At 51.1% G+C, this 21,146-nt stretch overlaps 1 protein-coding gene across 1 annotated transcript; it reads right to left on the bottom strand.

Annotated features, from left to right (window-relative positions):
* Positions 1-222: 222 nt before the first annotated feature.
* On the bottom strand, positions 223-18,803 carry LOC124483216 (ubiquitin carboxyl-terminal hydrolase 43-like). The gene is made up of 10 exons (XM_047043548.1): positions 17,679-18,803; positions 15,233-15,344; positions 12,085-12,188; positions 7,085-7,162; positions 6,687-6,816; positions 5,106-5,472; positions 4,363-4,521; positions 2,346-2,516; positions 1,745-2,118; positions 223-1,338 (listed from the first exon to the last, which is right to left on the bottom strand). Exons 2-10 carry the CDS (start codon positions 15,323-15,325, stop codon positions 499-501), a joined length of 2,316 nt encoding a protein of 771 aa, XP_046899504.1. The 5' UTR covers positions 15,326-15,344; positions 17,679-18,803; the 3' UTR covers positions 223-498.
* Between the last annotated feature and the right edge of the window lie 2,343 nt (positions 18,804-21,146).

Raw genomic sequence — 21,146 nt, forward strand, 5'->3', positions numbered from 1 at the left:
CGGTAAATAGGTGCTCAAGTCATCCTAACGCGTTGCTATTAAGACACAAGTCGTGTAGCTAGTAAAAGAGCGCGTGGGTGAGAACCCTAACCCTAACCCAATTCGCAACGGGTAATCCCAAAACTCATTGTCCTACACTGCATATCGGTTTTTCTCAGGCACTTGTTAACAGTCACAATAAAAAAAATGTAAACAAAAACGAAAGTACTCCTTCACGTTCATCTCGGGATGTCGAGCGTCACCATTTCTGGGCTCTGCTCGCGTTTGTTCCCATGCACTGCACTCCTCCACGACACCAGAGGGCGCCACCTTATATACAAGCCTGTGCGTTAGGTGGACCTCTAGCCGGCCTCGAAAACTATTGCTTTGATCTGGGAGGCTGTCAGTGTGAGACTAAGTGTGCACGTGATTGTGTTAAGCTTGTGATTGTGTGTGAGTTAATGCGTGTATAGGGAGAGTGTTCGATTGTGATTGTGTATCAGTGTGTGTTTGTGCATGTTAGAAGCTGGACTCTGGAACGGTCCTCTTGCGGCCCAGGGAGGTGGTGCTGTATCTTGTCCTCTGCAGGGTGCCGTAGGAAGGCTTGTCCGCCGTCAGGCTCCGTGCGGGTGCCGCCGGCGCCAGCCCGTTGCGGTGCAAGGACGCCGTCCTCCGCATGCTCTGCTCCGCCTTGCTGGGGATGTTGGAGGAACTCTGGGAGCGCTTGATGTCGGCGGCGGCGCGGCCCGCCTTGCCGTTGGCCAGCTCGTCGCCGAGACGGGCCGCGCCTCCGTGGCGGGGGCCGCCGTTGGTCCTCCCCTCCGACGACGTCCCGCCGCTGGCCGCGCCGTTGGACAGCGAGGCCCTGGACGAGCTCCTGGTCCGGCTCGTCGTCTCCCCGCCCTTGCCTGCGTCCGCCTCCCTCGGCCTCCGCGCGTCCTTCTCCTTCCTCAGGAAGCTCCCGCGGAAGAACGACAGCAGCCCCTCGTGGCTCTTGGACTCCTCCCCCTTCCGGGGCTTGTCTCCGTCGCCGGGGTGCGCCGGGTGGTCCAGGCACGGAGGGTTGCTCCTCTCGCCCTTGCCCCTCCGCAGGGTGCCGTCGCGGAGGCTGTGGGTGCTGGAGCTGGGCTGGACCCCGTCGGCTCCGGAGCTCCTCCTGGATCGGGCCTCCTGGTGCTGGGCCTGGGGCTGCTGGTCCTGCTGCTTGGGCTTCTTGGTGGTGCTCCTCCGGGTCAGCGTGTTGGAGCTGCTGCTGGTGCTGAGGGCGGGGACGTCCTCCCTGGGCTGGGGGCCTTTGCTGCTGCTGCGTCTCAGGCTTGCAGTCCTGTCTGACGGGGGCCTCCTCTGGCCCTCGGGGATCTGGGAGGGGGCGGGGGAGAGGGAGGGAGACGGATGAAGACAGATAGAGAGAGACAGAGACAGAGAGAGAGAGAGAGAGAGAGAGAGAGAGAGAGAGAGAGAGAGAGAGAGAGAGAGAGAGAGAGAGAGAGAGAAGATGATGAATTGAGCCGTCAGCTAATATATGACCGTGCTCGAGATATTACACATCAAAGTGAGTCACCATTTTCCGTCCTTTCATTTCTAGGTTTTTGCAGGGATAAACACAAGACTTTCAGACATCAATAACCCAATGAAAGGACTAGGAACTCTGTACTTGAAGAAAACAGTAAAAAAAAAATATATATATATATATATAATAAATAAATAAAAAAAAATATATATATAATAAAAAAAAATATATATATAATACTAATAATAATCCTACCTGGTGTGAGTCAGGCTCCTCAACTGACCGGCCCACACAGCTGAGACCGGCCATGCTGGACGAACTGACCCCCTGAGCCCTCTGGGCCTTCTGACCGATGGGGGCCTCCTTCCCACCAGGGGGCGCTGCCATCAGCGTGACGATGGAGTCCTTGGTGCAGCGCGGCCGCCGTCCCGACTCCAGGTACTCCACCAGCTCGGCGGGGGCGGGCCCCGTGTCGGGGAGGGGGTCGGAGGGTTTCCGCCGGTCCTTGGAGCCGAAGGACCAGCGGAGGGGGAGGACCTTGCTCAGGGTGTCCCTGGTCTTGGTGGGGGTCCTCATGCTCACGCTGCGGCCCTGGAGGCCGCGCACGAACGGCCGCGTCTCAAAACCACCTGGGGAGGGACATCCGACCAGGTTAGCATCCCTGACGACCGCACGAGATACTGACCTCTGAAAAAAGACTGTCTGACCGAAACTGAAGGGGTCGTCCCCCTTTCAGTCTATTCATATACTGAGCAGACTGGTTTGTATACAGCGGGTGTCATTGATACGAAAGATATCATGGTGTGTTGGTGATTGGTTGGTGAGGTGACTGTAAAGGGGGTCATGGAAGCCTCACCCCCTCCACCTTTCTCCTCCTTGGGGGGGTCGTCCAGGAAGACGGGGGACTCGGGGGAGTCGGGGAGGGAGGAGGGGCAGGTGGTGGAGGAGCGGGACACCAGGCTGCCCCTCTTGCTGTCTCCCGCCAGGCGGATCAGCCAGTGGTCCGACATGGAGGAGCTGGTGGAGCCTGGGAGGGAGGGAGGGAGGGGGGAGGGAGGGAGGGGGGGAGGGGAGGGAGGAGGAGGGGTTATCATCGTCCCCTGAACTCATACAGATGCCAGGTTGATGACTATTCATGTTTTGTGAGGAAACCTGTCAACTAGCCAGCCAGCTAGCCAGTCAACCAGCCAGTCAGTCAACCAGCCAGCCAGTCAACCAGCCAGCCAGTCAACCAGCCAGTCAACCAGCCAGTCAACCAGCCAGTCAGCCAGCCAGTCAACCAGCCAGCCAACCACCCAGCCAGCCAGCCAGTCAACCAACCAGTCAACCAGCCAGCCAGCCAGCCAGTCAATCAACCAGACAGTTACAGTTTTTCACAATTGCTAAAACACCAAACCCCATTCTCAGAATCAAATGTTCAGTGGCCTAAACCCATTTATCAGACACTCTTTTGGCAAAACTTGAAACATTTAGGACTGTCATGCACTTGTGCTGCAACATGGTAAACACAGGCGGCAAACAGTAAACAAAACTACAACACAGTTGTCATCTGTAAAACACAATGTTCACACTTATTTCTAATGGTGGTTTGGGACAACGTCAGCTTTCACCGTGGGGTCTGCATACAAGAATAGTTCAACATCAACCAGCAATGTTTACTGTAAATGTTTGCCTTCCCCCATACAGCCCTTTTCTCAACCCAAGTGAAGAGTTTTTCTCTGTGTGGCGGTGGAAGGACTATGACCTACACCCATATACCAGGGTAAATCTCCTACAGACGTATAATGTGGAGTGTTTTCAAGGCTGGATCCAGCACACCAGAGGGTTTTTACCAGGGTTTTTTGCTACTTAAATGCATTTACTGTATATACATAAACAAATTTGTCTTAACATGGAACTACATGGCCTGGATGTTGTGTTGTCCATTTTTATGTGTTGTGTCTAATGATTGCTCCATGGTGTTTATATATTGATGTGCTGTGTTTAGGATCTGACAGCATAGTTTGATTTTGAGCACAGGTTACATGGTTTAGGGGCGAGTGTTTGATTTTGCCAGAAGAGTCAGAGGTTTCGGAAATTGAGTTTGAATATTTGGTTTTGAGAAAATGGTTGACTGTTTCAAGACATGTGTTTTAACGCTTAAGAAAAACTGTAACCAGCCAGCCAGTCCTGTCCTGTAACCAGCCAGCCAGTCCTGTCCTATAACCAGCCAGCCAGTCCTGTCCTGTAACCAGCCAGCCAGTCCTGTCCTGTAACCAGCCAGTCCTGTACCGTCCTATACCCAGCCAGCCAGTCCTGTCCTGTAACCAGCCAGTCCTGTCCTGTAACCAGCCAGCCAGTCCTGTCCTGTAACCAGCCAGTCCTGTACCGTCCTATAACCAGCCAGCCAGTCCTGTCCTGTAACCAGCCAGCCAGTCCTGTCCTGTAACCAGCCAGTCCTGTTCCGTCCTATAACCAGCCAGCCAGTTCTGTCCTGTAACCAGCCAGCCAGTCCTGTAACCAGCCAGTCCTGTACCGTCCTATAACCAGCCAGCCAGTCCTGTCCTGTAACCAGCCAGCCAGTCCTGTCCTGTAACCAGCCAGTCCCGTACCGTCCTATAACCAGCCAGCCAGTCCTGTCCTGTAATCAGCCAGCCAGTCCTGTCCTGTAACCAGCCAGCCAGTCCTGTCCTGTAACCAGCCAGTCCTGTACCGTCCTATAACCAGCCAGCCAGTCCTGTCCTGTAACCAGCCAGTCCTGTCCTGTAACCAGCCAGCCAGTCCTGTCCTGTAACCAGCCAGCCAGTCCTGTCCTGTAACCAGCCAGTCCTGTACCGTCCTATAACCAGCCAGCCAGTCCTGTCCTGTAACCAGCCAGTCCTGTACCATCCTACCTCGGAGGGAGGAGCTGGCGGACCAGGGTGGGATGACGTTGCGTCTCTGGTAGAAGAGGATGTAAGCCCCGCGGGTGCACACCTCCCCCTCTGGCACCAGGTCCACACTGCTGTCATCATAACTGTACCACTGGCCGTCCACTGAGTTCCTGCAGTATGCTGGAGAGGAGGAGCACACACATGCACACATGCACGGGACACACACACACCAGGACACACACACCAGGACACGCACACACCAGGACACTCACACACACAAGGACACACACACACCAGGACACACACACCAGGACACAAACACACACACACACACGCACACACACACATGCACAGGACACACACACACACACACCAGGACACACACACACACCAGGACACACACACCAGGACACACACAAAGGACACACACATCACACATACACGTGGGTTACATAAACGGTCACCCTATGTGTGACTGTGATAACTGCTATTCTTATAAACATGTTGTCAAGGCTACAGACTGTCCAAATGAGCAGGCTTTCTTGTTTATCTGCAAGAATTTCCAGGAAAAATATAATGGTCTGTATGTTGTTCAATGCACTGCAATATGTTCCTTTGCGTTGTCATTTTTTCAGGAACATGTGCAGTATGAGAAATATGTATATTGCCAAAATCGACCAACAAACCAACCAATCAACAAGCAAATCCATTAACCAATCAACTAATCACCTCCCCCATACCAAACCAGCCCAGCCCCCCCTCACCTGTGTAGTGTCCTCCGTGCATGCCTCCGTGGTGATTACACACGGCGTACAGATCGTACAGGTAGTCCGGGGGCAGGCCCATGTCCGGGTGCTGGGGGGCGGCGCCGGGGGCCTGCTTCCAGGCCGGGGGGGCCCAGGGCCCCAGGCTCCTCATGCTCTGGCTCCTCTTCACCACGTGGGGGGCCATGTCCAGCCCGGCCAGGGGGAAGCGCACCAGGGTGGACAGCTTGTTGCGTCGCTCGCCCACCTGGCGGAAGCGCTTGAGGTGGAGGATGAGGATGTCGGGCAGGGTCCACAGGCTCATCTTCACCATGCCCTGCTGCGGCTGCTTGCAGTGAGGGCAGTTCCACGCGTCGTCCGGCGCCAACTAGTGGGCGAAGCAGGGAGACGCTTTCCATTAGGCAGCTAAAGTGGGTTTAGATTAGGGGGTGAACTCTTTTTGTTTTAGGGGAATGTTATTGGGGCATTGTTCGACTTCTGTGAAAGGGTTACCAGGAGTTCTTTTTGTCAGACAGCTGGACGTTCGTTCCAGTAACTTCCATGGTCAAACTGACGGATTCTGCCCCCCCCCTCCCTCCCCCAGTAAAAGTAATTTAACTTTCCCCCAGTTTGAGACGAGTGCAGGTCACCCCCTCCCCCTCAGCCCAGCCTGGGGTGACCTACAGCGGGGTACGACTCCTCCACGCTGCCCCTCTGTAGCTTAATCCCCTCTCCCGCCCAGCTAGCCACCCAGCCACTGTCATCCCCAGACTTCATTAGACAGTTCCAGCATGACTCCACGTCGAGTGGCTTTCAGAACAGACTCACAACCATCAGCGGGTAGGAGAGTGGGCGGTGAGAAACCGCTGAAGCAGATGGTTGTAATTAAGAACATTAACGGTTTTGAAGTAATAGGGGGGAAAAAGGCTGAAATGCTACCGCTCGTACAGTTGGCGTATTATTAACCGAGCATGACACCAGAGATTAGCTTTCAGTCAGAGTGTCATCATCCTTTTGCGTCTGAAAGGCTCAAATTCAGAAATCCAGAGACAGCTACAATATTATTGTGTGGTCAGGCATTCTGTGTGTTTGGATTGTATTGCAATGCATGATGTAGTGTATTTTTTTGTACTTCAATAGTCTTATATGTGTTGTTGTCTTACATAATTATCTAAAATGTACACAATATTAAACGTGTGGTTTACTTTGATATGTTTTGTCATTACATATTATAATATAACATTTGTACTGTTGAGTATAAATTCTCCTTTTGTATTTCTCAAACAAACATGTCTTCCAATAAGTTTCTGTGTAAGAAGGATGTTTTTATGAGGATGTTTCAATAAAGCGCTTGTGATGTTGTGAGGCGTTTCCTTATCCTGTGTACGTGTGTTGTGAGACGTGTCCAGATCCCGTGTACGTGTGTGGTGAGACGTGTCCAGATCCCGTATACGTGTGTTGTGAGACGTGTCCAGATCCCGTGTTCGTGTGTGGTGAGACGTGTCCAGATCCCGTGTTCGTGTGTGGTGAGACGTGTCCAGATCCCATGTACGTGTTGTGGGACGTGTCCAGACCCCGTGTATGTGTGTGGTGAGACGTCACCTGTTCCTCTTTGGTGTAGAGCTGGAAGCACTCGTCCAGGGTGCAGCTGTGCTGCTGCAGGTGCTGCTGCTGCTGGCTCCTGACGCTCTCCGCATCCTTCACCACCTCCTCCTGGATGTTCCCAAACAGGCTGTGTGGAGCACACACACACAAACACACACACACACAAACACACGCACACACAAACACACGCACACAAACACACGCACACACACACAAACACACACACACACACGAACACACACACACAAACACACCCACACACACAAACACACATGAACACACAGGCAGTACTTTAATTAGCACGCTACTTTGTCTCTGTGTTACGAATGCTAATGGAGAGGGAGCGTACGTGTGCGTGTGCATGCGTGTGCCTTGTGTGTATGTGGACCACTCACCATTCTTTAATCTTGTTGTCCCATTCGATGACGAGCTTCACGTGAGAAGGACCTCCCGGGCCCGTGAGCTTCAGCGCTCTGCGAAACACAGAGAGGGTCTGCTTCAGTCACTGCGAACACGCCTTTACACGCGCACGCATGCACACACACCCAAGAAAGACACTGGACACTGCTGTGAGTCCCTGTTTTCGATAGACGTGGTTTGGCCACGTTTGTTTATCTTGTGACTTGTGTTAGTGTGTATTCAAACAACGTCACATTCTACCTCTGTACTTTATTGACGGGACACCATAAGCGCGGTACGGCGCTTAACAAATTCAAATGGGATGGTTGTTTGTTCTTTGCGCGTGTGATTAATGACTCCTGCCAACGCGTTTTGCAAAAGCTATTACGGTGAGGTCTATGTCAAACGTGTACCCCCTTTCCGTAAATGTTGCCAAACATCAGCATTCTGAATGGTTAAACTGTTGATCGGAGTGAGGTGGGGGGGTGGGGGTGTATCAAGCATGATTAAACTTCAAGAATTAAAATACAGGTTGTCTGTCTGTGAGCTATGTTTGATAAATGAAAACCCGTCGTTGAATTGGGTCTTTGGACGACTGCCCAGATGAGCAGTTCTAGAATATTCCACTAGATGTCAGGGTCCCATAATAAATAAATTACCTCTACAGTATACAGTATGTAGGTAAAGAGTCGGGCAAATACAGATATGGAATATATACTACAACTTTGTCTCTGAAAGTTTGTCTCCTTGGCAATGTATGGGGAGTTTCGAAAAGTCGGCTTTCATATTCGGCATCTCTCTTCATCTTGAAACACTGAGGGAACACGGCAGGCTTCTCTGAGGTACTAGTACATAAGGGAGGGAGAGTCTCCCCATCCGAGGATTGGGAATAAACTAAGTGTCAGAGTACGGCTTCTTAAAGAGGACTCCACTGGGTATCTCTGTGTATGTGTGTGTGTGTGTGTGTCTGGGAGAGAAATTGACAGGTTGAGTAAAACAAAGTATGTACAGAAAGTCTCTCTCTCTCTCTCTCTCATCCCAGAGTTGAGCGGCACGTCCGAAGTGAGCGAGCGCTCATTTGACTCCCGCACGCCCGGGGAAGGTCACCGTCCCAGAGGCAACACCCAGCCAATGAAAAACACGCCTCTCCTACATCAACCAGCCCCACCCCAGCCCGCCTCCCCCCCCCCCCCCCTTTCCACCTGCAGGTGCACGGTCGGTGTTATGATCTATTATGCGTCCCCGTAATACCCCTGACGCATCGCCGGCTCCCGCAGGGAAGCCGGGCACACGGAATACCATAAAAAAGTATGGGTTCCGACGCACGGATCGTGGGAGCAGACGTCTCCCCTGAGCCTGTCACCGTGTGAAATACAACGAGGCCTCCCAAAGTGTGGAAAGTCAAACAGTAAGTCATTGTTCGGGGATTGGGAGTCGGGGCCGCGGCGCCCCTCAGATTTATCCTGACAAGCCTCTTCGGTTTTTTGCTTAATTGTGATGGGTTTCGCCGTGGATGTTAGGGGTGGTAGGGACGGCGGGGGGACGTGGAGGGAATGAATAAGGCTTTTATCTTCGCCCGCGGCTTGGCTGTCGGAAGGGGATGTGAAGAACGGCTCCGGATAGAGGACGCGTGGTCAACGACTGCACGTACGTACAGGGGGAAAACCCATGTACGCATAAACTCATTCGAACTCAAAGGTTCTTCTGCGAAGCGATATACACTGTGCCGTCCCATCGGCTAGACGCACACACACGTATGTCATACGGAATATATGTGTCCCCATAGCACCGCCGCGTTACTCGTCTGTCACGGACTTCAATTCCTTTCTGAGCGGTCCTGCTTCAAGGCCCCCCCACGCCCTGTTCTCAGAAGATCAATACCACTTCATTTATTTATTCTAGCCCTTCCAGAATCCTAAGGAAGGACTTGAAATGTGTTTTACGGCCACTTTGTGTCCCTGAAAGAGAGTAGCTCTGAGACACACACACAGACACACAGACAGACAGACAGACAGACAGACAGACAGACAGACAGACACACAGACAGACAGACAGACAGACAGACAGACAGACAGACAGACAGACAGACAGACAGACAGACACACACACACACACACACAGACAGACAGACAGACAGACAGACAGACAGACAGACAGACAGACAGACAGACAGACACAGACAGACAGACAGACAGACAGACAGACAGACAGACAGACACACACAGACACACACACACACAGACAGACAGACAGACAGACAGACAGACAGACAGACAGACAGACACACAGACAGACACACACACACACACACACACACAGACAGATTCCCTGAGGCTGGTGGGTGGCGGTCAGACAGTTCCCCCCTCTCCTCTGTGGAGCTGGACCTGGCAGCACCCGCCCCCACGCCCACCCCATTGGCCCCCTCACCTGTCAGTCACACCAGGAAGGGCTGCTGGCTGAGGAGAGGGGGGCTGTGATGACATCTCTGCTCAGTGTGATAGGAAGGGTCCGCCCCTCCACACACCCCCCCCCCATCTCCTCTATGTGCATCAGAAGGGCAGTCTGTCATTTGTGGCCCTATGTTTCCATGCCGGGCATCTGTTTTACAGTGGCCTCCAGGCTGGAGAAAGCGCTGGGCTTTCTGTTGTATGTTTATGTGGTATCTGGCTGCCTCGGATTTGTCCCGTGCTCTCCAACAACCAATCCGAGTTTGTGCCTACAAATTCCTACGGATTTATTACAAAGGGACAATAAACTTGGAAATGAAGCCCATATTGGCCAATGCGCTCTCCCTCCCTCCCCCTCCCTCCCTCTCTCTCTCTCTCTCTCTCTCTCCCTCTCCCTCTCCCTCTCCCTCTCTCTCTCTCCCTCTCCCTCTCCCTCTCCCTCTCCCTCCCTCCCTCTCTCCCTCCACCTACGTGGTTGATTCTCTCTGGCCATCTCTTTCCACATGCTCCACTCTACCCCCCACTCTACCCCCAGTACCTCAGTCCCCCCCATGTGTGTCTTTGCTTGGTATCCCAGATCCCCATCACGCCTCCAGCAGAACCCCATCCCATCCCGGCCACAGCCTCCCCACACACTGCTCTCACGGGGAGCCTGGTCCACACACTGCTCTCAGGGGGAGCCTGGTCCACACACTGCTCTCACGGGGAGCCTGGTCCACACACTGCTCTCAGGGGAGCCTGGTCCACACACTGCTCTCAGGGGGAGCCTGGTCCATACACTGCTCTCACGGGGAGCCTGGTCCACACACTGCTCTCACGGGGAGCCTGGTCCACACACTGCTCTCAGGGGAGCCTGGTCCACACACTGCTCTCAGGGGGAGCCTGGTCCACACACTGCTCTCAGAGAGAGCCTGGTCCACACACTGCTCTCACGGGGAGCCTGGTCCACACACTGCTCTCACGGGGAGCCTGGTCCACACACTGCTCTCAGGGGAGCCTGGTCCACACACTGCTCTCACGGGGAGCCTGGTCCACACACTGCTCTCAGAGGGAGCCTGGTCCACACACTGCTCTCACGGGGAGCCTGGTCCACACACTGCTCTCACGGGGAGCCTGGTCCACACACTGCTCTCAGGGGGAGCCTGGTCCACACACTGCTCTCAGGGGAGCCTGGTCCAAACACTGCTCTCAGAGGGAGCCTGCTCCACTGGTCCACCGTAATCCAATCTCCTCCCATACCTGAAACCGTCTGCCTCCGGCTATTAAATGTCTCCAGGAACATGGTGTTCCACTTGATGCGGAGAAGGAGACCAAAAATAAATAAATGCAATTACTTCCTTACGTAATACTTTTTGGTACGGCCAACTGTGCACAAGGGTCGTACTTCTGGCATGCGAGAGTACGAAAAATGAATTTGAGGTTGTTGTTTTGTTGGGGGGGGGGAAGAAACCAATATGTCGGAGATATGTCGGAGAAATGAGGACCAGACAAAGTGGCTCTCCGGCTCGGAGGAGTAACATGATTACGAAGTGGCGTCACTGGACATGTGTACTATATTTGCTTTACCGCATTGTCGTTCAAGGATGTTCCAGTGGTATCAATTGCCAGGGCTCTTTAAAATGTCCACTACCTCAGTTCTTTTCAGTACAGACAACAATTGTATGTTCCAGTTCCTCTGAGTTTATGTATGCCTGTGCCAAAGAATGCAGATGTCAAAACATCTCAAATAACCTTTACATAAACGGTGTAGATCTTTAAATCAAATCAAATCAAATTTATTTGTATAGCCCTTTTTACACGCAAGCATGTCACAGAGGGCTTCACATGCGCCCATAGAACTGCCCCTCAACCAACCTAAACCCTCAAGGAAGACAATCTTTATAGAAAGAGCGGCAAGAATCAAAGGTGGAAAGATAGGCTTGAAAGAAGTCACAGATTGAGTAATGTAAGGTTGTAACTGGTAATTACATTTCAGTAAAAGACGGCTCAAAAGACACACACCTGCACACACACACACGCACGCGCGAGCACACACACACACACACACTCCCTTTCCATCATCATCTAGCACATGACCTAATTTCCCCTTCCTCCAGAGCCCTGGAACAGCACACTGCCATCCTGCTGTGGGTCCACAGCACGGCTCGCCATGATGAGTGCCCGTGCCCGACGCCTCTCACCTCGCTCCATCACCGAGCGTATAACGTCTCTTATCGTTACGCCGCGGCCGCTTTCTACGTCTATTCTAATCCTCTCTCGGCTCGTTGGCCTTTCCGGAAGGCTCTGGAAGCTTTCAAAGAATTGTGCACGAGACGTCCTCTCGATGTGGCTCGCACGTGGTGAAAGCGCGTGCGCCGCCTCTTGGCGTCGAGCGATATCGAGGCTCGTTTTTTGGAGGGCTTCTTTGCAACGAGCTGCGCATTCGCCGATATTTCACGGCAGAGAAAGCCGGCGTGGCAGAGACACGGAAGGAGGGAAAAAGTGTGGGTGTTGCCACGCCAACCCAATGGGACGGCCGGACTGGCGCAAGGCGTTTTTTCGGACGTTACCTGTCGACGGCAGGGTGGTAGAGAGGATGACTGTCCTGTGGAGACAGGTAGCTGTACGCCGCAGAGACTCCCACCACTCGTATCTTGAACAGCACCCCTGCATTCTGTAGGGAGACAACAAGGAAGGGTAGACGGTTAACATTTTGAAACAGTATCTAAAAAGAGAAACCTTCCCATTTCCATCCATTCATACTTCTGGTTTGCTAATGAACCGCTAGAGATGCTTGCTCCTGCTGTTTAAGGGACCGGAATCCCTTTCCCTGTCTTACAGGTACCAGACGTAACATTGTTGTTTACACTACTCTCTTGGCGTCGTAGCAGGGCAGCGCTGCCCCTTGACTGAGCAAGTTGTGAGGTGTGTCAAGTGTTTTCTAAGGTTCTTTGGATGCCCTGAAAGACACTGCCAGAGTTGTTTGAGAGAAGAGAGCAGAGTCTTGTTCGTAATGGACTCATTTCGAACAGGGCCGACAAGACAATGGAGCGGCAGCAGAGCAGAAAGAAAAATAAATGAGGTCGTTAATAGGACCTAACCAGCAAATGAAAATGGCGAGGTCTTTTGTTTCGTGACCCAGGCTCTCACGTGTGCCGTTCTGAACTTATCTGAGGTAGGGACCGTAATGAACTGGAGAACACGGGCTACAGGCTCAGGGTGATTCATCGCTCCAAAGTTGAAGTGAGTTTCGAGCAAGGGGAGAAACCTATTTTCCTCAAGGTGGTGTTACAAGAAGGAGAGTCGAGCGTGTGACAGTGTGTTGGTGTGAGTGAAGGAATGTCGGTGTGTGTCAAGTTCTGGCGACGCGGAAACTTTAGTGTGTCAAGCAGAGAATATGACGGAAAACTAAACATAGAGATGTTTTAGTGAGAGGGATTTATTTGCAAAATGGCTGGCCTAGATTTGCATATAAAACCACTAACAAAAGACCCACGGACATCTCCACAGGTAGCGTTTCTAAGCGAGACGGTTGTCACGCCATGACAGGCTCTACCCGTAACGCCCCGAGTGAGCATTTCATCCCTCAGTATGCCACCGGAACGTTCCGGTAACAGGCTGTAGAAAGCCCCGGGGTTAAAACCGACAGAGCATTTCATCCACAGCGAGGCATCTGGTGAGATCGAAAACGCCCTTTATGAACACATGAGCATATGACCCCTGAACCCCTCCCCACGTAACGGTCAAAAACCTTATCCAGCCATGTTGGATCAAAACAGGAAGAAGCCCGAGCCGTCAGGAGTCAGTTGGTATGAGCCACAGCTAGTGAGCTCAGTTCCATGTCTGGCTGTGACGAGATGTGCATACCGATGCAGAGTTCAAGGGAAAGTGGGGCCCTGTACAGGGAATGAACACGAACAACTTAGAAGGCGACCAGTCTTCGCATGGGGAGGATTGGTCTGTGTGATATTAGAATAACTTGTTTTTTTTATCAGAAGACTCACGCTAGGTGTAGCTATAGGAGACTTTGATGGAAATATTCCACCACATGGTTATTTTCTATATCCACAACTGCTATCGTCTTAAACAAATCCCGGGGATTCTAATTCACAGAAGTTCATTTTCCTGTTTAGCATCAAATTGTATTGACATACTGCGAGAGCGTAGAGATACGTACTGCCAACTCAAACCATTATCTGCTGTGTTTTTGAGAAACCTACTGGGGGCGCCATTGCATCTTATCACGAATGACCTCGTGTAAAAAAAAACACGATAATGACATAATATTGGCTGAGGTACGAGTCTATCGGTCAACACCAGATGGTTTTTTACTGTCAACCTGACCGGTCCCACAGCAGTTTGCCACCTTTAATTCCAATTGACTTCAAGTTCATTAAGACCCAAAGTGGCTGTGGACGAAAGCAGGGCTCAACGAGTTAAGAGTACTTAACGAGGGGCTGGGAAAGCTGCAAAGTTGAGCCAGGTCCTGTTGCTGAGATACGCGTAAGACGACAGCAGGTTGGAGAAGGTGTTTCCTTGTCCGGGGCTTATCGGGGCTAAGGCCTACCTGAGACTTTGAGCCTGAAGTCTGTTTGCCCCGGATAAAACCCTCCTCAGACACCGCACCGTCGCCATGGCATCTCCCATAGTGACTACACAGCCCTCACTGGACTGAGAGTGTGTATGAGGGTTGGTAAGGGTGAGGGTCTCAGGTTGGGTGGGGGGTTGGGTGGGGAGGGGTTAAGTAGGTGGGGTTAGGTAGGTAGGGTTAGGTGGGGGTTTAGGTGGGGGGTGAGGTGGGGGGTTAGGTGGGGCGGTTGTGCTGACGCGACATCATTCAAGGAACAAGCGCCCTTTCTAAAAATAAAAAAATATGGCTTGTCAACCTCCAACCAGAATGTTCAAAGCTCCCCGTGTGTTACCAAGGTGCGCAGGTGGCGAGTTAACTATGCGAACCGACTCCCTGCTCTGTGGAATTGGAATGAAAACCCAGCGCGCGGAGATAATGACTCGGCTGCAAGTTCCCCAGCCTCTTCACGGGCTTGACTGGGTCTCACGTTATCAGCCGTGTCAGGGGAGCTGTGTGTGCTGCCGTCCCAAACACACTGCCTGTGAAAAGAGAGACTGGAGATGGTTCCCAACCCCTGCCTCTCCACTTAATTGAATGTCTCCCGTTTGGTAATTAAGGGCAATTCGGGTCTCGCTCCGAGTTCGGGCCCCCCCCCCCCCTCGCCCTCTTCTTTTTATCTTTACACGGAAAGTTGTTGAGGACATGAAGGACACACACTCGAACACACACACACACACTCACGAACACACACTCACAAACACACACTCACGAACACACACACCAGTCATGACGCACAGGCCGTGTCCAACCTTGTCCATGGAAGTTATCGTACTGTAACTTTGCAGAGGTTTGCAAAACGATTTGTGTCTGTGTGTGTGTGTCTGTGTGTGGATGTGTGTGTCTGTGTGTGTGTGTGTGTGTGTGTGTGTGTCTGTGTGTGTGTGTGTGTGTCTGTGTGTGTCTGTGTGTGTGTGTGTGTGTGTGTGTCTGTGTCTGTGTGTGTGTGTGTCTGTGTGTGTGTGTGTCTGTGTCTGTGTGTGTGTGTGTCTGTGTGTCTGTGTGTGTGTGTGTGTGTGTGTGTGTGTCTGTGTGTGTGTGTGTGTGTGTGTGTGTGTGTGTGTGTCGAGGGAAGTGCAGCCCTACCCTACCTGTGCCTGTGATCCATTGAGCATCAGATAATAGAGTTTGCTGAGGATACTCTGCTGGAGCTGGTCCCAGGAGATGGTCCTGTCTTCTCGCATATGGAAGGGAGGACCAAACCTGGAGAGAGAGGGAGAGTAGGGGGGAGGGCAGAGGGAAAGAGAGAGAGAGGAGGGTGAGGGAAATGGTATGTTTAGCAGCACTACCAACCAACATAAACACCCTCATAGCTATGTGGCACTGGAAACGTATTTCAGGCTTGAGTAGATTTTAACTCAGAAAGTCCATTTGGGAATGATACATTTTCATTCCCTAAACCAGTGTGGATTGAAGAGGAGTTTGTTCAGCGATCCAAGTTGTACGGTTCCCCCCAAAAATACGGTTTTCACTGAATTAGACAAATAAGTTTGTTTTTAATCCTACGCTTGGGCCACCTTTACATAAGTGGAAGCCATAAGCTTCTTTTCTCACCCTCTGCATTGTTCTGTTTCTGACTTAAAAAATTGAGTGTGTTTGAGGCTACTCAGTCTGGGATGGACACATACAAAGAAAATGGCAGAAATGAAGAAACAAAAGAATAATTGGTAGGTCTATCAACAATTTGCAAGGCTCTCTGTGCTCCTTCATGACCATTCAAAGTCTTTTCCAAACCCAATTACATCAAATGAATATCAAGTTTTCAGGAAATTATCCGATAACAGTGTTTGAACACATTGTACTTTTATGCTCACTTTTGGTTTTAAAAAGTGTAAAAAATCTAAGATTATATCTATAAAAATGGATCCCATCACTAAAACTCAAAATAAGGAACGATGGATTCAAGCAGGATTTGAAGCGACTTAAAAAAAAAAAAAAAAAAAGATCAAGGTATATTTCATTTTGTAATTTTTTATGTAAAAACTTTAAAGGATATTTAAGATCTGTGGGGAACTTTGAAGTCTACAAAATATATTTGTGAACGAGTGGAACAGTAACTAGACCGACGACTGCAAATGGCCTCTCACAACCCGAGTCTTCATCTGAACCGGAACACTCGGGATGGCTGAAATGGTCAACCTCAGCGCCCTAAAATAGCCGACTTCATCAAGAACCATAGAAGGAGATGATAGTGATAACGCCACGGCGTGACTGAACTCCACTGCAACAGGCTGGGCCCGCTCTCCAGCTGAGCGAGATCAAGAGGAACTGAGTGAAAGACAAAGAGTGAGGAGGAGAGGGGCACGGAAAGAGAGAGAGCGGAGGAAGTAGGGAGACGGAGAGCGGGGCGAAGAGATCGAGGTAGAGGGAGAGTGTCGGAGGGAGGAGAGGGGGATAGAGGCAGGGAGAGATCGAGGTAGAGGGGGAGTGTCGGAGAGAGGAGAGGGGGATAGAGGCAGGGAGAGATCGAGGTAGAGGGGGAGTGTCGGAGAGAGGAGAGGGGGATAGAGGCAGGGAGAGATCGAGGTAGAGGGGGAGTGTCGGAGAGAGGAGAGGGGGATAGAGGCAGGGAGAGATCGAGGTAGAGTGTCGGAGGAGGAGAGGGGGATAGAGGCAGGGAGAGTGAGAGGAACGGGGGGGGGGGGGGCGTCTGTCAAACGGGCCATCTGGGTCAACCACAGTTGACATCTGCCAGTCAGCGGGTGTAAACAAACAGAGGCTCCCCGCGGAGGGAGACCGGAGGCTAGACAGGTACTCAAATGTCATCCTGACATTAAGAGGCCTTTCATGGGAATACCCGTCGTCTGCAACACAGCGGACACGCACACTTAGGCACAGGCACACACACACAAAGTTCACGACACTATATATAAGACTGTATGTGACAGGGCGTAGAACTGACAAGGCCTTTTGATTGACAGGTGTGGCCCCCTCTCAGACACACAGCCGGGAGTGCATTGCCACTTAGCTCCGCCTACGAAGAGATCAGGAAATGTATCCTCAAGCATGTACAGAACTCTCTATGAACCCAGAGGCTGCAAGACTTCTCTGGAGGTCCATAAATGAGATGGACATTGAATAATTCAATACTATTTACTCGGGCTTTATGTGGCTCCTCTGAAGATTGTTCCAGTAACCCTCGGTAGGAAAGGGCTGTATTACAGGAACATTTAGAAACAGACAAGCGGACAAACCAACGGATGTCAAACTAATTCGTAAAAAAGGGGTTTTGTTGGAGCATGGCAGAGCATAATATTTTCTCATCATTTTTCTCTCTCAGAATAAAATATTGTAAGAAAAAAAGTCAAGGACAGAAGTTACAACGACTTCTACTTCAAGACGGATGACAGTGTGTATGTGTATGTGAAACAGAAATTTGAATCCCACCCAAGCAAAAAGTATACTTCAAGTATAATCATTGAAGTACAAACATACTTGTTGTTGCTGTCAATGAGTAGGAATGTACAAAATCAGTAGGATACAAAGTACACTTCCAATTGTAATTTTTTTTTAAAACTTCCACCAATTCCCACTCACCTGACAGCCTGCTGGCTGGAACCTGCCGTGTTGCAGATCAGGAGGAGGACCTTAGTAGAGCCACCCTGGTCCAGGAACTCCGAGGACAACGTGACGGACGGCGGTAACCTTTGACCCTCGGGCCCGGAAGTGTAGGGAGAGGAGGGCAGGCTGTGGTGGTACCCTATGGGGAGGTAGAGGTCAGAGGTCAGACACAAAGGACCTGTCAGATTGAGCCTTGTTCTACACTGACCCCCAGGCTACAGAGGAGAGATGACCAAGTGGGCTGAAGGTGAAAGCAGCATGCGAGCTGCGTTCAGCTCTCCCGGGCTTCCAGCTCACTGAGACTTGTGGAAGGCGAGGGAAACCACACAGTAGCAGAACCAACAGGAAACCAAACAGGCACCGGGCAAAACACACAACTACAGTCAATGTTTGTCAGCTGACACCAAAGCCAAAGGTTTATCGTTGACACTACCCTCATCTCAAAAAACAATCTCTCACAGTGAACAGTACAATACAATGGTCCGGTAATTTTTAGGCACCCAGAGGTGTTGTAAAGTATGATGTCGCTACGTGTGTTACCATCTACACAAGTTGATTAACGGCACGTAACTGCTTCTGGTGGCACGAATGGAGAGCGAAACCTCGGTCTCCCGGGCAACGTAAACTCTGACATGATCTGGGGATTTAATTAAACAGGCTTGTTCAAACCCCGCTGTGCAATTAATCACTGTCGCCGTCAAACTGTACACACATACCGACACACGCACACACACACACACAACGGCACATTATAGCCTACACTGCGCAACAAGTGAACCCTTTCATTCCGCGGAACAGGAAGTAGACTTGGTATCATGTCGCCCCCTACGAAGACCGACCCGCTTGAGAGAACCGGCCACGTTCGGAGACACTAATATGTTCAGCGGGCCGTGGCTTTCGGTAAGCCCACAGAAGTGAAGAAGAATTATTTACTGTCACAGTGCAAGAAAATTGTCATAGCTTTCAGAGTTGCTGTTGACGTCTAATTGCAAAACCAGGGGGCTTAATAGAGCGGAGGGTGAGCTATAGCGTAGCATCCGACAAGTGTCACCTGGTGGTCCTTCTGATGGCCTGCTAGTCTTTCACCTTTATCCCCCCCCCCCCCCCCCCCCCCCCCTCACACAACCTTTTGTATTGGGTCCCAGACGCCACATTCTCCGCCCCACCTCACGCACAAAATCTTCCTTTTTGTCCTTTTACTTCTTCCACCATGTCGTTGGAAACGTCTCCATGCTCTTCAGTTTGTAAGCCTTCCTCAGCCAGAGTCTCCTACCAGGAGACAGCATTCATCGAAATGCCATCACATTCTAACATCAAAGTGATGTTTTCCGTAGCAGTCCCTCAGTCTGGGCTCAGGGTGTGAAGCTCATGGCGGGTGCTGGTTGTGCTAGTTGTGCTAGTTGTGCTGGTTGTGCTAGTTGTTCTAGTTGTGCTGGTTGTGCTAGTTGTTCTAGTTGTGCTGGTTGTGCTAGTTGTTCTAGTTGTGCTGGTTGTGCTAGTTGTTCTAGTTGTGCTGGTTGTGCTAGTTGTTCTAGTTGTGCTGGTTGTGCTAGTTGTTCTAGTTGTGCTGGTTGTGCTAGTTGTTCTAGTTGTGCTGGTTGTGCTAGTTGTTCTAGTTGTTCTAGTTGTGCTGGTTGTTCTAGTTGTGCTGGTTGTTCTAGTTGTGCTAGTTGTTCTAGTTGTTCTAGTTGTGCTGGTTGTGCTAGTTGTTCTAGTTGTGCTGGTTGTTCTAGTTGTGCTAGTTGTGCTGGTTGTGCTAGTTGTTCTAGTTGTGCTGGTTGTTCTAGTTGTTCTAGTTGTGCTGGTTGTTCTAGTTGTGCTGGTTGTGCTAGTTGTTCTAGTTGTGCTGGTTGTGCTGGTTGTTCTAGTTGTGCTGGTTGTGCTGGTTGTTCTAGTTGTGCTGGTTGTGCTGGTTGTGCTAGTTGTGCTGGTTGTGCTGGTTGGTTCCCTCCTATGTGTGCCTGCTTGTTTCAGTGTGTGTGGCATGTATTGTACAGTAGGTCTGGTTTTTAGCTGAATGTATGTGTGCAAATGTGTCTGGCTATGTGCGCCATGCTCTGTGTGTAGTGTGTGTGTGTGATTGTGTGCGTGTGTGTGTCTGTGAAGCTTGTGTGTGTGTGTGCATGTGTGTGTGCAGTGTGTGTGTCTGTGAATATTGTGTGTGTGTGCAGTGTGTGTGTGTCTGTGCAGTGTGTGTGCGTGTGTGTGCACTGTGTGTGCAGTGTGTGTGTGGGTGTGCAGTGTGTGTGCGTATGCGTAAGCGTGTGTGCAGTGTGTGTGTACAGTGTGTGTGTGTGTGCAGTGTGTGTGTGCATATACGTGTGGGCAGTGTGTGTGTGTGTGTGTTGTCTGCTCCAGACAAGGTCTGAGGGGAGTACCCTCTGCCAGACTCTCATTCTCACCACCGCTCTCCTGTTCACTCAGACAGAGGAGAAGAAAAGGAGTGAGGGAGACAGGGAAGGAGAAATGGGGGGAGAGAGGAAGATTGAGGGAAGAGAGAGAGAGAGAGAGAGAGAGGGAGAGAGGGAGATAGCATGAAGATAAGGAGATACAGAGGGCAGACAGAAAGAGAGAGGGTACAGAGAGTAAGGGGCAGAGAGATTGTTCTCAGGAGCCTGGCAGTGAGTGTGACAGCTTTAATTAAACAGCTCAGCCCCTGAAGAAACGCTCCTTCTGCACTGGTCCTCCTCTCCCTCTCCCTCTCCCTCTCTCCCTCTCCCTCTCCCCCTCTCCCTCTCCCTCTCCCTCTCCCTCTCCCTCTCCCTCTCCCTCTCCCTCTCCCTCTCCCTCTCCCTCTCTCTCTCTTTCCCCCTCTCTCTCTCTCTCTCTCCCTCTCTCTCTCTCCACCTTTCTCTCTTCCTCCCACATGTCTCCATCCCCCTCTTTCACCACCTCCCCACCACATATTTTTCTGTCTTTCTGTGTTGTGTCAATTATTGCACTGTCATGTTTGTCTCTTTCCTCCTTTCTCCATGCCCCTTGTGTTTCTTTTATAACCCTTGCCTCTCCTCCTCTCTCTCTCTCTTTTCTCCTTCACTTCCTTGTCACTTGAGGCTGTGAGGCGGGGCAGTGGGCCAACTCTGTCACGAGACGAAAGAAGTCAGGAAATGAACAAAACCAAACTACGACAATTAACAAACGCCACAACAGAAGTGCATAAAAGACAAAGTTGTTGGACGGTCCTAGACGGCACACGTTTCAGAAGAGAAAGCTATAGTACACCTGTCTTAACATTTAACAAATAAATCTTACATTCATAAATACAAAAATAACTACAATTGACTTTCCTGTGGTTCTTGGGGGACTACTTTCTCAGCACATTCACAGAGACCTTCTTTTCTTTTTTATTAAGGGGGGTGGGGGGGAGGGGGGGATGGCAACATTGACTCCATGTCAGATAAGGACTCTTTGTCTGACTAGGGATCGGGTAGAGCCTTCCCGCCG

The sequence above is a fragment of the Hypomesus transpacificus genome, chromosome 21, assembly GCF_021917145.1.
Source record: "Hypomesus transpacificus isolate Combined female chromosome 21, fHypTra1, whole genome shotgun sequence".
Taxonomy (NCBI): domain Eukaryota; kingdom Metazoa; phylum Chordata; class Actinopteri; order Osmeriformes; family Osmeridae; genus Hypomesus; species Hypomesus transpacificus.

What these genes read in the sequence shown, in the direction of transcription:
- LOC124483216 (XM_047043548.1), bottom strand. Translation starts at nt 15,325, where the DNA reads ATGCGAGAAGACAGGACCATCTCCTGGGACCAGCTCCAGCAGAGTATC. An exon ending in GACAACAAGATTAAAGAATG is followed by an intron (nt 6,817 to 7,084) that starts GTGAGTGGTCCA and finishes TGCTCCACACAG; the next exon opens with CCTGTTTGGGAACATCCAGG. An exon ending in CGCCAGCTCCTCCCTCCGAG is followed by an intron (nt 2,517 to 4,362) that starts GTAGGATGGTAC and finishes CCTCCCTCCCAG; the next exon opens with GCTCCACCAGCTCCTCCATG.